The sequence below is a fragment of the Sphaerodactylus townsendi genome, linkage group LG07 (assembly GCF_021028975.2).
Source record: "Sphaerodactylus townsendi isolate TG3544 linkage group LG07, MPM_Stown_v2.3, whole genome shotgun sequence".
NCBI classification, from domain to species: domain Eukaryota; kingdom Metazoa; phylum Chordata; class Lepidosauria; order Squamata; family Sphaerodactylidae; genus Sphaerodactylus; species Sphaerodactylus townsendi.
Genome location: NC_059431.1, coordinates 22,489,305 through 22,506,429, shown reverse-complemented (window position 1 = coordinate 22,506,429; position 17,125 = coordinate 22,489,305). Strand labels below are relative to the sequence as shown.

General features: G+C 43.8%; 1 protein-coding gene across 1 annotated transcript in view; it reads right to left on the bottom strand.

The window, feature by feature from the left end:
- The window catches only part of EGFLAM (EGF like, fibronectin type III and laminin G domains), a 149,365-nt gene that overhangs the window by 80,777 nt on the left and 51,463 nt on the right, over positions 1–17,125 (bottom strand). The window contains exons 3-6 of the mRNA XM_048504664.1: positions 16,722–16,805; positions 14,794–14,820; positions 2,703–2,820; positions 1,475–1,610 (exon numbers count right to left, since the gene is read on the bottom strand). Coding sequence (XP_048360621.1) covers positions 1,475–1,610; positions 2,703–2,820; positions 14,794–14,820; positions 16,722–16,805 — 365 coding nt within the window. The remainder of the gene's footprint in view (positions 1–1,474; positions 1,611–2,702; positions 2,821–14,793; positions 14,821–16,721; positions 16,806–17,125) is intronic.

Genomic DNA, 17,125 nt, shown 5'->3' with positions numbered 1-17,125 from the left:
CATCAGTACTAAATTCACACTATCAATATATTAATAATAAATCAGTATATTAACAACAATCCATCAACAATCCATCAGCATAACAAACATCAATATATAGACAATATCAATTAACAATATATCAATACATTTACAACCATAAATTCACCATGTATCAATACATCAACTCTATACCAGTACATTAACAGTAAAACTAAAACTAAAACATTAACAGTAGTATTAAGACTACTGTACACTGAACTAAAAATGCTGCAAAAAAGAGACAACCTAGCAATACTACCTAATTACTCCAGAAGGAGCTGGCTACACTTATCCCTCCTACACTCCCTAACACTCTACATCACAGGCAAATCACTTGTGGCCAGTGACAGTCCCAGTAAATATATAAAATAAAATAACTTTTTTAAAAAAATAGCTACTGAACAAATGTCAAAATAAAATATGGAAAATATTTCTGAAAAGACTGAAGTTCCCGGGGATCTCCAAAGGGAGGGTGTTTCTTAGCTGGAGAGCAGGGCTAAAACAACATATTTCTTCCAGGGGTCTGCAACCTGCGGCTCTCCAGATGTTCGTGGACTACAATTCCCATCAGCCCTGCCAGCATGGCCAATTGGACTTCAGTCTTTTCAGAAATATTTTCCATATTTTATTTTGACATTTGTTCAGTAGCTATTTTTTAAAAAGTTATTTTATTTTATATATTTACTGGGACTGTCACTGGCCACAAGTGATTTGCCTATGATGTAGAGTGTTAGGCCAATTGGCCATGCTGGCAGGGGCTGATGGGAATTGTAGTCCATGAACATCTGGAGAGGCACAGGTTGCAGACCCCATAGCCCACTTTCTCTCCAATGGAAACCCCAAGTAGCTTATAATACTGTTCTCCCATCCTGTTTTATCCTCACAACAACAATCCTGTGGGGTAGGTTAAGCCAAGTCAGGCCCAAGATCTCCCAGCAAGCTTCCACTGCAGAATGGAAATTGGAATTCAGGCCTCCCAGATGCTAGTGAGACATTCTACACCACATTTGCTCCCACCACCAGCTCTATAGGCCCTTTTGCATGTTACAGGTAATGTGCACACATTTATCCGTAAGAAAGAGCCCCTGCCCATTCACTTTACAACTGAAACCAAGGACCAGTAGCCGGTGAAATCAATATGTGAATTTGTATTACACATTTGGCTGCACATACAATGAACGTAAAGCAAGAATGACTGAAAGCAAGTAAAAAAATCAAGTGTGCACAAACCGAACATGCATTCGCTGTAACTTGTGAATGCAGCATCCCTACTCTCTAAAGGTGGAAGAACTTATCTCGGAGCTTGCAACAAAGCACAAGATATGGAGTCTTTTAGACATAATAAATTAATGAATGAGCAATATCCTTCAGACCAAGATATCCATCACAAAAAAGCAGGAACGGAGATTATCCACAAATTCAGTTCAAATTTGGGGGGGGGGGGGGAAATCACCTCATAAATGCCACTGTGTAGTACTGAATTGGGGAACTTCCTTCGCTGGGTCCTGGTTTCCATGACAGGGCAACTTCTGAATCGGAAACAACAATGACTTGGGGTTGGAAAGGTGGATCAGGAGGCATACATTTATCTAAGACAAGAGAAACACACATGTCATATGTCTTCTAAGTGACTTTTAAAAACCTCAAACAAATACTTTTTGCCATTTCCAGGTTACTGTAATTTTACACAGATTAAAATTTCCCCAGATCTCACCAAACTATCATGACCCCCCCCCCCTCCCCTGGTTTGCTGTTTGCTCCAGGTTTCACTCATTCTTTTAGAAGAGGAAGAGGAAGAAGAGGAGGAGGAGTTTGGATTTATATCCCCCCTTTCTCTCCTGTAGGAGACTCAAAGGAGCTTAAAAACTCCTTTCCCTTCTCCCCTCACAACAAACACCCTGTGAGGTGGGCGGGGCTGAGTGAGCTCCGAAAAGCTGTGACAAGCCTAAAGTTACCCAGCTGGCATGTGTGGGAGTGCACAGGCTAATCTGAATTCCCCAGATAAACCTCCACAGCTCAAACGGCAGAGTGGGGAATCAAACCCGGTTCCTCCAGATTAGAGTACACATGCTCTTAACCACTACGCCACTGCTGCTCCTCAGATGTTCTTGGGGGTCAACCACTCAAATACTAATCAGGGCTGAACCTGCTTAGCTTCCAAGATGTGAGAAGGTCAGGCTAGCCTGAGCCATCCAAGCCAGGGCCCCTGGAATTGACCAGCATGCGTTTCTAGATGCTGCCCATGAGACCCAAATGGATTCAAACTCTCCAAATCCAGCTGTGCTCCAGATAAGGAAATGCTATTACTGAACTTAGCTCAGGCAAAAATTGCATAACTACAGTCCAGAGGCAAGGCTGCGGGTTAGGAGCCTTCCCAAGTGAACGAAATCTTCAAATGCCTTTGTAAAGACTTTTCAAGGGAGTTTGCAAAACTGCCTTGTGTACCAGACTGCGTTTATCCTTTTGAGTCTTCAATAATGCTCCTGCCTATTCTACCATTACAGCTACATCTTGCCCTCTGACCAGCAAAGAGTGATTTTCCCCCACCACCTGTGGACTGTATATCATGACAAAGCCTTCTTGCTGTTTCCCTGTGTCTACCTGCCAACAAAATGAAATGGCTGGGATTAAGTCTGCCCCAATCAGTATCCATAATGGAATTCTATTCACACAGCTTTTACCTTGTGATAGAGTTGTTATATCTCTAGGCATGCTGGGCCGGCCTTTTCCAGTCCAGCCGTAAGCTCCGACGCTCACGCGGAAGAGCGTTCCTGGCTTCAAATCTCCAATGACAACTTCCTGGTAAAAATGAGGGTGGGGGGGGAGAGAAAAAAGGGGAATACAGTAAACTTCTTCAGTGAATGTGACGGCTTCATTTAACTGTCAATAACGCTTTGTGCGCCCCGGCTCTCTTAAATTACAATTCAATACTGTAACAAGAAGAATGGGAAATCCTCTCCAAGGGAGAGGCTGTGGCTCAGTGGAAGAGTATCTGCTTTGAATACACATCCCAGGTTAAGTCCCCAGGTTCTCCAGCCAAAAGTATCCGGTGACCACATCAAAAATTTCTTCTTGAGACCCTGGGAAGCCTCTGCTCATGGAAGTGGATAATACTGACCTTGACAGACCAATGATTAACTCAGCATAAGGTAGCTTCATGTGTCTATATGTTCAAGCCGCTGAAAATGGCACACTTGTATCAAGTAATGGGGAATTCTAGGTTCAAATTTCTACCTTGCCATGAAACTCCCTACGTCAGTGGTGGCAAACCTATGGCACGCGTGCCAGAGGTGGCACTCAGAGCCCTCTGTGGGCTCTGAGATACCAAAAATCACCCACCCACCCACCCACACACATATATATCTAGGCTGGCCTTGCTTCTGAGTAAACCCTCCTAGGGTCATGATTCACCCATTCAAAGCATTGCACGGTTGCTTCACCAAGCTTACTCCCGAGTAACGCATGCCTCGGAGCCAACCGTTTTTTCTAAACTAAAACCTCAGTATTCAGGTTAAATTGCCATGTTGGCACTTTGCGATAAATAAGTGGGTTTTGGGTTGCAATTTGGGCACTCGGTCTCGAAAAGGTTCGCCATCACTGCCCAAGGTCCTCTTAGTCTAATAAATGATGAGATTGTTGCAAGGCTAAAATAATGGTGGAAGAATCAGGTATGCCATCTTGAGTTATTAGGAGGAAGGGAAGAGGAGTAAAAAACATGTGCTAAATAAACAGAAGTTCCACTTCACTTCTATAATGTGTTTTTAGAGAACATGATATTATCACATTGTGTTTTCTCCTAAGCTACCACAACAACATTCATCAATAATATGGAGTAAAGAAGCAAACGGCACAATGTCATGTCATGTATACCTTTAACACATATGATGAGGAGTGGAAGGAGAGATTACTAGAAGAAGAGTTGGTTATCATACCCAAATTTTCTCGACCTTTAAGGAGTCTCAAGATAGCTTACAACTGCCTTCCCTTCCTCTCCTCACCACAGGCAAATTGTGAGGTAGGTGGGGAGTCCAAGGTGACTAGCCCAAGGTCACTCATCGGGTTTCATGTGGAGGAGCTGGGAATTAAACCCAGTCTGTCGTTCTTAACCATCAATACTGCTTAGGGTCAGTATCACTACTTCTGGCCTGCAGGATTGTTTTCCCCAAAAAACAAATCCTCTTAGAAGAAATCACACTAAAGCTAGTTTAGCAGATGCAAAAAACAAACACACACAACCAAGGTCAAATGTTCTTCCTGAAAATCCCCCCAAGGGATCCAGAAGTTTGACCTAAAACCGTTTCTCAGTACAGTTTAGACCTCTTTAGACTTTAAACTGGGTGAAGTGCATGGGGGAAATAATATTCAAGCGGGAAGGTGTCCAAGGAGACCAGGATGGAGGTCTAAAGAACTCTCAAGTGAGAAGATATAAAAGGAACATGTACAAGAAATGGAAAAGGGGGGAAATTCCTAAAGAGGAATTCAAACAAATAGCCACGATATATAGGGAAAAAGTCAGAAAAGCTAATGCTCACAATGAGCCCAGACTTGCAAGAGATGTTAAAAACAATAAAAGGGGGTGGGGGGAGTTGGTTGGTTGGTTATGTCTATAGCAAAAAGAAGGAAAAGGATATTGATAGGGTCACTGAATGGAGAAGATGGTGAAAATCTAACAGAGGACAGAGAAAAGACAGAACTACTCAACACATTCTTTACCTCGTTTTTTTCCCCCAAAAGAAAAACTGCTCAAATGGGGGGAAATGGATCAGAAGACACAGCAGGGGAAATTCAACACAGAATAAATAAAGAGCTAGTACAGGAATACCTGAATACTTTAAATGAATTCAAATCTCCAGGGCCAGAGGAACAACATCCCAGGGTATTAAAAGAACTGACAGAAGTAACCTCAGAACCGCTTGCTATAATCTTTAAGCACTCCTGGAGAACAGACATTTCAACAGACTGGAGGAGAGCTAATGTTGTACCCATCTTCAAAAGGGAAAACAAAGGACCCAAACAACTACCGCCCAGTCAGCCTGACATCAAAACGAGGAAAGATTCTAAAGCACATAATTAAGGAGACAGTCTGTAAGCACTTGGAAGGGAATGGTGATCACTGAAAATCAACATGGGTTTCTCAAAAACAAGTCATGCCAGGCTAATCTTACCTCTCTTTTTTTTTTTGACAGAGTGATAAGCTTGGTAGATGAAGGGAATGCTGTGGATGTAGCATACCTTGATTTTAGTAAAGCTTCTGACAAGATGCCCCATTATATTCTTGCAAGTATGCTGGAAAGATGTGGACTAGACAATGCAACAATAAGATGAATTTGTAATTGGTTGACTGGCTGAACACAAAGAGTGCTCATCAATGGCTCATTTTCATCCTGGAGAGAAGTGAGTAGTGGAGTGCCACAGGGTTTTGTCCTGGGCCCAGTGCTATGTGATATTTTTATCAATGACTTGGATAATGAAATAGAGGGCATGTTAGTCAAATTTGCAGATGATACCAAATTAGGAGGGGTAGCTAACATCCCGGAGGACAGGGGCAGGATTCAAAATCATCTGGACAGATTAGAGAGCTGGCCCAAAACTAACGAAATAAATTTCAACAGAGATAAATGTAAGATTCTACACTTAGGCAGAAAAAATGAAATGCACAGATATAGGATGGGTGACACCTAGCTTGACAACAGTGCATGTGAAAGGGATCTGGGAGTCTTAATAGACCACAAACTGAGTCAGCAGTATATGGCAGCCAAGAAAGCCAATGCAATTCTGGGATGCATCAATAAGAGTATATTGTCCAGATTGAGGGAAGTAATTGTACCATTCCACTCTGCATTGGTCAAACCTCACCTAGAGTACTGTGTCCAGTTCTGGGCACTGCAATTTGAGTACCAGAGTGCTGGACTAGATGGACTCTGGTCTGATGGACTCTTTCTCATGTTCTTATTGACAAGCTGGAACGTGTCCAGAGAAGGTCAACCAAAATGGTAAAAGGTCTGGAGTCCATGCCCTACAAAGAGAGACTTAGGGAACTGGGGATGTTTAGTCGGGAGAAGCGTAGGTTAAGGGGTGACATGATAGCCATGTTTAAATATTTGAAGGGATGTCATGTCGAAGAGGGAGAAAGCTTGTATTCTGCTGCCTGGGAGCTTAGGACATGAAGTAATGGATTCAAGGTGCAGGAAAAGAGATTCTACCTAAACATTAGGAAGAACTTTCTGACTGTCAGGGTTGTTCAAAAGTGGAATTCACTGCCTCGGAGAGTGGTGGAGTCTCCTTCTTTGGAGGTTTTTAAACAAAGGCTGGATGAGCATATGTCGGGAGTGCTTTGATTGTGTGTTCCTGTGTGGCAGGGGTTTGGACTTGATGACCCTTGTGGTCTCTTCCAACTCTATGATTCTATGCAGAAAGTTTGACAGCTGCTCAGAGGTTTGTTCTTGAAAGTTAAACTAGAAACATCCTCCAGTTGTACAAAAAGATAAATAAGCATGTGAGCCAACGTAATGCTAAACCCACAAAGAGGAGAATTCTCAGCACTTTAAAAGGAAATTCCAAACTCCTTGACGCCCACAAGGACACAATGAAAACAGATGCCATGAAAATTATCTGAAACAAAAAGTAAGTTTTGAATCTTAACTTGTTCTGGAAGTCAACAATATGAGTGATACCCCCATATCTGAGTTGAATTCTTCATGTTAAAACACAGAATTTATGATTAAGATGTATGCTGAGACTATTATATGCATACTACTATTACAACCAGAGCAGATGGTACTCTGAACTGAAAAAAGGAAAGATCGAAAAAGCAAAGGAGACCTCTTCCTGCTTTCCAAGCAAAGTCCATCAAGAAAGAGATGAGCCCTTGTCATTCTCAGTTTTGCTTGAAATTTGGACTAACATCACAATCAAGACCCGCTCTTGTCCCTCAGGTGAACACAGATTCTGTCTGGCTATCCAGATCAAGTCCAAATTTATCTGCTATTTGCAGTCAGAAACAGAGCGCAGAACTATCAGTTTTAGTACCATTTAACAAGGTCTGTACGTTTATACATCATTATTTCTCATTTCTGGATCAGGGATTTCAAAAACAATATTGGCATATTTAACAAACGGGGGGAGGGCCAGGTGGGCTATTGTTAAGGAATAAGAGACAGTGGAAAGGGCTGAAACTCCACCTTCTTACTACTGAAAGAGCTCTAATCTCTCCAGATTTCTCCTAGACTTTAATGAAAAAGAACAAGAATTCGTTTTTAAACCCGCTTTTTATCTACCACAACGAGTCTCAAAGGGGCTTACAAACTCCTTCCCCTTTCTCTCCCCACAACAGATACCTTGTGAGGTAGGTGGGACTGAGAGAGTTCAGAGAGAACTATGACTAGCCCAAGTCCACCCAGCAAACTTCATGTGTAGGAGTGGGAAAACAAATTCAGTTTACCAGATTAGAGTCTGCTGCTCTTAACCACCATGCCATGCTGGCTCTCAGGAACGTATTTTTGTCTTTTTGACTTTGCTGCTAGACCCTAGTGATGTTTAAAAAATGTTACAGGAGCATTGACACCAGCACAGAAGCCTAGCAGGACCATAGGACTGACTGAGTTTTATTTTTTATTTTTTGCAAGTTCATAGCTGCAGCAAATTGAAATAAGAGCGAATGGAAAGTTCGGCTCTGACACATCACGGTAACTCTTAAAGCTTTTTCAGTCTTCTCCCCCCATTTCTCATTTCCAGATGCTTAAAATCTTACTCACAGTGAAAGGAAAACTACAGAAACATCAGAACAGCTTGAAATGGTATTTCCAGGTGCAGAAAACTAACAATTTGTCCATTAGATCATACTGTGTTGTTTTTTTCATACAACACCCTTTCATTGTGATTGTCAGAAGCATGCGTGTCAGATCTCGGCACCACTCTGAGTTTCCATCCCCAAGATAATGGAAGAAAATAGGCAAAATTACTTCCTTTAACAGTGTGAGAATTAAAGCTCAGACTCTGGGCTTGAAGGGCTTAGCTCCTAGAGTTTTGCGTAAATCATTAATCAACCTTGTAGGAAAAAGGAAAATAAACCAAAAGCTTTTGCTTTTGCCGGTAATTTCCCAGATCTGAAAACTGCTTGGGCATAATTGGACAGAGCAAAGGAGGAATTGCCACATCCCTAAGCATTAGTCTGCATTAAGTTATTCATTTATTTTGATTCATAGCATGCCCCAAACCAAGAGCTCAGGGCTGGAACCAGATATGTTAATTGCAGAACCTGATGTTGACAAACTGATCTTACTGGTACCTATAAGTAGTGCTGAATGTTTATATTTTATCGTAGGAAAAGATGGCTACAATGCAAGTTAATGATAAAGCCTTATGAAATTATGCACAGTGAGGCAGAAGTGGATAAACTAAATCTGTAATATTGTAATATTGAGGCTATGTAATATTCAGGCCATGTACTGAAGCTGAGGAGCAGCAGGCTTAGAAAAAACAAAACAACTTAGAGGATTCACTGTGACAAGATGAGGTGATGGCCACAAGCATAGGAAAAAGGAGTGGAAAAAAGGAGTGAAGGACTTGGAAAAAAGGAGTGAATCTTCATGGAAAATAGCTTGGAGCAGAGGCGTAGCTGGGCCAAACTGCTCCCGGTGCACAGTCTATAACAGCAAGAGAAAGGTTGTGCCTTGCTCATAAGCTTCTTGGAGACATCTGGAAGATGGTTGTTGGAAACAGGATGATAAGCTTCAGATATGAAGGCAGAAAGCCAGCAGGGGGATGGGGGCTTTCCAGTGTTTTGCACTGAGTGTCACATGTATGACTATCTGCCACTAGGACAGAAGTCGTGAGTGTGCTCCTCGGCTGGGTAATGAGAGCTCCTGGCACCTCGATGAACGTGGTGCGCTCTCTTCTGAAGCCAAGGTGGGCAGACCTGGAGAAGCTTGGAAAGAGGCAGAGAGGGGTGACAGGACGAGGGGTTTTCAGGGACCTAACAGCCGGGTCCCATCTTCCTGTTGATATCATCTCTTCAGATGTCATGGAGAATGAAGGCCTTGGGGATGGAGGGTGCCAGTCTGATGGTGGGCGTGAAGATGCTCCTTTAGATGGGATCCCCTTCCTTTAACCTGGTGATCAGCTATCCTCTTCAAGACTTCGAGTGATAGCCCCCGGGGAGGTGGGGGCCTCCTTGTAGTGGGTGATCTCGATCATGGTGGTGTAGAGAGTTGGGTTTCCGTGAGAGGCATGATGACCGCGATGGTGACTTTGGCCTGGCCTCGGTGCTTAAGGTTGTGGGATGTCACGCTCGCCTATAGATAGGCTTTTAGACAAAGTGCTGGGGTGGAGGTCAGCAGTTGTGGTCTTCACATTGGCACTGCCAAATCGCATTATTGGGAAATGTAGCCGGGAGGTTCTGGAAGCCAAATTTAGGCTTAAGCTAGGGAAAACAGGTTGGAAGTCCAGGACCTTCCAAGGTGGCACTTTCTCAGAAATGCTACCTCGCTCCATCGCCAAGAGGGCTTGCAAGCTAGGCAAGCCGGAGATACAAGGGTCTCAAATGCGTGGATGAGAAGGTGGTGTAAGGCAGAGTGGTTTCAGACTTTGTCAGGAACTGGGGAACTCTTTTTGGGACAAGGCAGGCCTGTAAGCAAACGGACGGGCTTCATCTTAACCAAAGAGGTAGGAACCAGAGGCTTGCTGGCGCCAACATTAAAAAGGTGGCAGAACAGCTTTAAACTGATCACTGGGGAAAGCCGACAGGAGCTGAGGTGAGACTCTCGGGTTCTGAATACAGTATCGCTATGGGGATGCAGACAGAGAGGGAGGTTTTTCTAAATCAACCACATACAAGCCAGTGAAATCATAGCAATGTGCATACGTGACAAGGGATAGTGCGTCTACAAAAAGACTCTGAGGGTAAAGCACATAAATCCCAGGTTAAGGTGATAAATAGAGACAGGGTATACAGGTGTCTCTATGCTAATAGTGCAGAAGCTATCTTCACCTAAAATGGGGGAGCTATAGGGAGGTACAGTGAGTTTTGAAGGAGGACTTTGATATAGTGGGCATTACAGTGAGACATGGTGGAAATGAGGAGAACCAGTGGGATGCTGTTATACTCAGGCTACAGGCTCTATAGGAAGGATAGGACATGGCGCATTGGGGTGGGAGCTGTCTCCTCTTTACATCAAAGAAGAGAGCATAGTATCTACATAAAATAGAGCAATGCAAGGGGAGTTGAGTTCCCCTACAGAATCACTGTGGATATCAATCACCAGGTGTGAAGGACAGTTCTAATATTAGGGAATATTATTATCAGTCCCCCTGGACCAAAGTGCACAAGAGGATTCCTGAGATGGAAAGAAATTAGAGAGGCCAACAAAACAAAAAAATGTCGTGGTAATGGGCGATTTTAACTATCCCCATATAAACTGGAAAAATGCATGTTCAGGTCATAGTAAGGAGAGAACATTCCTGGATATGCTACATGACTGTGGCTAAGAAGCAGATGGTTGTGGAACCAACCAGGGAGAGGTGATCCTAGATCTAATTCCTATGTGGGACCCAGGGACCTGGTGCAAGCAAGAAGTCAGTGTTGTTGAGCCGATAGGGAATGCAGCGACTCACAATGCTGTTGTAGATTCAGTATCTCAGCATGCTAACAAGTGGCAACTACGTTCAATGTGGTTACATATCGGCCTCTCTCAGAAAGGGAAATTTCTCAAAGATGAGGGGGATAGTGCGCAGGAAGCTGAAAGGGGAAAATCGAAGAGAGTCAAAACTGTCCAGGATGCTTTTGGAGGTTATTTAAAAAAAACACAGTCACACAAAAGCTCAGCTGGAATGTGTTCCACAGGTTAGAAAAGTTGCAGCACTCCAGTCCAAAAAAGAAAGTCTACTATGCGGTTAACAAGAGGAGTGTTGGAGGAAATTATCAGAAAAAAGAAAAATGTCTTTTAGAGAAATGGAAGTCCAGCTTGGCTGATGGAAGAATATGAGAGAGGAAACACAAATGGTGGCAAAAAGAGAAGCAAGTTAGCTGTAAGTGGGGAGGCAAAAGGATTCATGAGGGAACGCGATGCTGGCGTGCTAACAACATCAAGACCAGCAACAAACAGTTCTTTCAAGCTACATCAAAAGCCAGGAAGCCAGCAAGGGAAGCGGTAGGCCCTCAAGTAGGATGACAAAGGAACAAAGGGTGTAGCAAAGCAAGATGGCAGGGAGATTGCAGAGAAGCTGAAATGAATTCCTTTGCATCTGTCTTCACCCAAGAGGTGAGTGTGAGGAACATTCCTGCACCTGAACCAAGCTTCTAGGAGGCTAATCCCAGGAATCCAGCCGTAAGATAGTGGTAGACAAGGAAGAAGTTCTGGCAGCCATTGATAAACTAAATAAGTTACTCAAATCCCCTGGCCCAGATTGCATTCACCTAAGAGTTCTTAAAGAGCTCAAGCATGAAATTGCTGATCTCTCTCACTTTAATATGCAACTTTATCGCTGAAATCAGGCTCCATCCCTGAAGACTGGAAGATGGGCCCAATGTCACACCCAATCTTTTAAGAAAGGATCTTAGGGGGGACCCGAAATTACAGGCCAGCCTGTAGTTTGACATTATCTGTTCCTGGTAAATTAGTAGAATCTATCATTAAAGATAAAATTATAAACATGTTAGAAAAGCAAGGGTATCTCATTGGAGAAAAGAGTCAGCATGGCAAATCCTGTCTTTACAAACTTACTAGAGTTCTTTGAGGGTGTAAACAGGCATGTGGATAAGGGGGAACCAGTGGACATTGGGTTCTCACTTGGATTTCCAAAAGGCTTTTTTTGACAAAGTTCCTCACCAGAGACTGTTAGAGAAAACTCAGCAAATGAAGGAATAAGAGGGGAAGTCCTCCTATGGATTAAAAACTGGTTGAGAAACAGGAAACAAAGAGTGGGTGTAAATGGGAATTTCTCACAATGGAGAGATGTCGGGAGTGGTGTCCCCCAAGCTGATCCTGCTTTTGGGACTTGCGCGTGCTCTTTTAATCTATTCATAAATGACCTGGAAGTAGGGGTGGTGGGTAGCTGCGGGTGGGCCAAGCTCTTTGCAGATGATACCACTATGTAGAAGGTGGTGGAGAATCCACAAAGGATTGGCGCAGGAGCCCAAGCGGACTCTTTCAGGATAAATTAGGTGAGTGGGCTAAGAAATGGCAAATGCAGTTCAATGTCACCAAAATGTAAAGCGATGCACATAGGGGCAAAAAAATACAAACTTCACGATACACGCCACAGGGTTTCGAAGTAAAGCTTGTCAGTCACAGGACCAGGAAAGGGATTTGGGCAATCTTTAGTTGATAGTTCCATGGGAATGTCAACTCAATGCATGGCAGCTGTGAAAAAGTGCAAACTCTATGCTGGGGATAATTAGAAACAGTGCGAATTGATAAATAAAACTGCAAAAGATTGGTCATGCCCTATATATAAAGCGCAGTGGTGCTGACCGCGACTCTTGGAGTACTGTGTCCAGTTCTGGTCGATTCCATGCATCTCAAAAAGTTGATATTGAGGAGGATAGAAAAAAGTGCAGAGAAGGGCAACAAGGGATGATTGAGGGACTGGAGCACCTTTCCCCTATGGAGGAGAGGCTGCAGCGTTTGGGACTCCTTTAGTTTGGAGAGGAGGCGGCTGAGGGGGGGGATATGATTGAAGCTCTACAAAATTCATGCCTCTGGGGTAGAAAATGTTGACAGAGAGAAATTTTTCTCTCTTTCTCACAATACTATTTGAACCAGGGGCAATCCATTGAAAATGCTGGGGAAGAATTAGGACTAATAAAAGGAAAACACTTCTTCACGCGAACGCGGTGATTGGTGTTTGGAATATGCTGCCACAGATAAAGGTGGTGTGATGGCCACTAACCTGGATAGCTTTAAAAGGGGCTTGGACAGCATTTTATGGAGGAGAAGTCGATTTCTGATGGCTACCAATCTTGATCCTCTTTGATCTGGAGATTGCAAATGCCTTAACTTCTTAGACCAGGTGATCGGGAGCAACAGGCCGGCATGAAGGCCACTATCGCCTTCAACATCCTACATGTGAGCTCCCAAAGGCACCTGGTGGGCCACTGCGAGTAGCAGAGAGCTGGACTAGATGGACTTTGGTCTGATCCAGCTGGCTTGTTCTTATGTTCTTAAGCTAGGTGGACCTTTGTTCAGATGTAGCATGGTTCTTCTTATGTTCATTGACAGCTTTTAATACGTCAACTTGGTTATCCTTACACAGGGCAGTGTTTTTAGCCCCACACTGCAGATGCTGAGATGGCGACAGCAGTTTTCTGAAGATCATGGCCAAAGGCAACGTTTGGACTGGGCACTTCCCTAATGGCACAACTAAGGCACTGTGCTGCATCCGCTCTCACAGAATCACAGACAGTGTAGTGGTTAAGAGCAGCAGACTCTTATGGGTTGGATTCCCCACTACTCCACATGAAGCCTGCTGGATAACCTGTCAGAGCACTGTCAAACCGGTGTCTGATCAGCAAAATCTAGTTGACAGTTGTCATATTACCCAGCCTCATTCTGGGCTTAATTGAAGCTGCACTGTGACTGGACAGAAAAATGTATGTAAGACTGGACTGGACTTGCCTCTGTGTGACTTATGTCTCTGCACTGTCTGGCGGAGAACTTTGTCTGAGCAAACAACAATTGTGAACAATAAACGTGGGACCGCTTCTGTGAAGCTGAGCTGCTGTGTGCCCCTGTTCCTTTGTGTGCGTCTGTTCCTTTGTGTTTGCAAACTCTGCTACCTGGGGATTTAACCCCCTCCTTCACATAACCTTGGTCTAGTCAAAGTTCTCTCTGAACTCTTTCAGCCCCACCTACCACACAAATTGTCTACTATGGAGGGGGGTGGGAAGGCCACTCTGAGACTCCTTACTGTAGAGAAAAGCAAGGTATAAAAATTCTTCTTGCACCAATACTTCGACTGGTTCAATATATTCAGAAAACAGAATGAGAACCTGTTGTCTATTCAGCCTTGACCAGGTTGCAGCCCAGAGACTGCCCTTGACACTATATCTGCAACAGACGATGTTGACACCGCACCCTCCCCTATATTCCTTCCAGTCATATCACTATAAAGCCCTGCCTGCTACAGTCGATGGAAGGAACAGTGAACAACAGGTACTAGAACAGGGGTCTGCAACCTGTGGCTCTCCAGATGTTCGTGGACTACAAATCCCATCAGTCCCTGCCAGCATGGCCAATTGGCAGGGGCTGATGGGAATTGTAGTCCATGAACATCTGGAGAGCCGCAGGTTGCAGACCCCTGTACTAGAACAACCACTGGACACTAATCGTGAAGGGTCCTTCTCCTCTGAGCGAAGAAGGACATCTCCTTATTCTGGGCTCTTAGGCAGAAGACATTCCCAGCCCTGATATCCAAGATCCATCACTATGAAGCTAGAGGAGTCAAGGATTGAACCTGGGACTTTGTGCATGCTCCACCATGTAGTCTTCACCTTCATGCGTGTCAACCTCTTTCATAACATACATGTTGTTAAAGGTTAAAAGGTGTGGCTTCCATGTTGCAGCCCTGCAACCCTGGAGCTCACACTGCATGTTTACACTTCGTCTTGTGATTGTGCATCTGCCCTGGATTGTGCTCAGTCCCCTCTCTCAGCCCCCTTCCCCTACCTCTTCACATATGATTTGTGCAGAATTTTGCTCAAGGGAGGAGAATTGAATCCCTGCGTCAGTAGTTTTGTGTGATAACTTCTTTTTCCTCAGGAAAAATAGTACTTACAAAAATTGCTTGCCCATCAAGTTGTCCCTGGTGGAAGAGAAAAAAGAAATAGAACTTCATAAGAAAGCAGAATATTTAAAGACAGAATATATTAAATATACAGTCAGAGCTTGCTCCAAATTTATGAGCAACCTGCAGGAAGATTCCCTCCAAAAGCCTTTGGCCTTTGAAGTCAGAATTGGATTCATAAGGTGATGGAGACTTCACTTGCTTTTGGCTCCCAGAGCAGAGAGGAAGTTGCTCCTTCTCTCTCTTGAACATGTTGGCAGCCAAAAAGAAAGGGCAGGTGGCTTTCTCTTCCAGTAGTTCACTCACCTATCTTACAGACGGCAGGAAGGAGTGGCCTTCACTGCTCACTTGTTTTGCGTTCTTCCTCTCAGTGTCAAGGAGGAATGGGACTTTCTCTCATTCGCTGCCCAAAGGAGAAGAGCAGTAGTCACTGTAGGCTGTTGCAGCCATCACCACTTTTTCACCCACTCAGGTAGATGGACAAATGAACAGTGATGGTGGAAAGAACAGAAGCCATCACTTGCCCTCTTCCGGCAGAAGGCAAGTGAGGGCTGCATCACCCTGTGAACCCAATTCTGACTTCTTCCTAGAGACAAGAGGTGAACAAACAGAAGTGGGTTCTTAGAGGATCAAAACTAAGAAGTCTGGAGAAGTTAGTGGCATACAGAAACACTGAAGGCCGCCATTTTTAAATTCTACTCACAAGGCCCAAATCCTACTAAAACGCAAAGCTGCATTCCACTCTTTTGTTCACTCACTTACTTGGACTTCTGTATACAAAGGGCATAAGGACACACTCATAAGACTTTGCACGTGAAGAGCACTGATTCGTACCACATGTCATAGCTAACTGGGAACAACCGCCACCACCCCAGCCTTTCAGTTACTCATATGTTTTTCCACATGAATGTAGACTTCTCCTTAATTAAAATGCCATGCATAAAGTACACATGTAAAAACCATGCCACGTGTGTCCAATTTAGACAGCAGGATTTCTCCCCAGTTTTTCAAACTCGTTATTTTTAAACAGCAAAACAAAATGGAACATGAAAGCAACAACTAATATTGGCACTTTAAAAACAAAAAAAAAACCTGGTGGGAGTTTTGTGTTGTTTAAAAGCTATTGTGGGTTTTCTAGGCTGTTTGGCTGTGGTCTGGTTGTTTCTGCTCCGAACATTTCACTCGCATCTATGGCTGGCATCTTCAGAGGCACGTCACAGGGAGATGTGCTGGCTATGACATGCCTCTGAAGACGCCAGCCATAGATTTGGGCAAAATACTAGAGCAAAAACTACCAGACCATGGCTATACAATCCCGGAAAATCTACAACAGCCAGCTGATTCCAGCCATGAAAGCCTTCAACAATACAGTTTCAAAGAGTAATTTTTCTGACAAAGTTCTAGTGACTTCAACAGCTGTCTGGTGTCCAAAACGGGCACAGGTATGGTTTTTCTCATCATGGAAATATACAGGACACCTGCTGGTGATGCAGCAATTTGAGGCACAGGATCAATGCCAAAAAGAGGGGAAAAAATAGAAGAAGAATTTGGATTTATACCCCCACTTTCTCTCCTGTAAGGAGATTTAAAGGGACACACAAACTCTTTCAACTTCCTCTCCCTGCAACAGACACCTCGTGGTGCAGGTGGGGCTGAGAGAGTTTGGAGAGAACTGTCACTGGCCCAAGATTACCCAGCAGGCTTCATGTGTAGGAGTGGAAAACAAGTCCAGCTCACCAGATAAGAATCCACCGCTCATGTGAAGGAGTGAGGAATCAAATCCGGTTCTTCAGATTACAGTCCGCCTGCTCTTAACCACTACACCATGCTGGCAGTGCCACTAACAGACCATGACTCAAACACCTTTGGCCAAATAAAAAGCTCTAAGAACCGATGCACAAGTAATATCAGATACTTACTGAACTGAGCATGTCCAGACTAAGAGGCACATCATGCGACTGCTGTTTAATTGGTTTATCAGCCTTGACCTCTGAGTAGTATACCTTGAGAAGAGGTTGGTTAAGTTAATTAAGCTTACAAGGATGCACGTGAATGAAAACAGCGCAAATGTATAAACAGATTATGGTTGTCAGTCCTAAATATGGGAGAGGATTTACAGGAGATCTTGTCCAACCGTCCATGCAAAGCAGCTAAGCCCTAATAGATGGCTGACCATCCTATGCTTGGAGACCTCCAATGAGTCCATCCTACCTAGCTAATTGCTTTCATTCTTGAAACTTTTAGTAAGTGTCTAACTTTTCAGACAGTGGCAGTAACCAAACTTATTAGCCCACCAGAAAACATTTCCGTGGGTTAAATACAA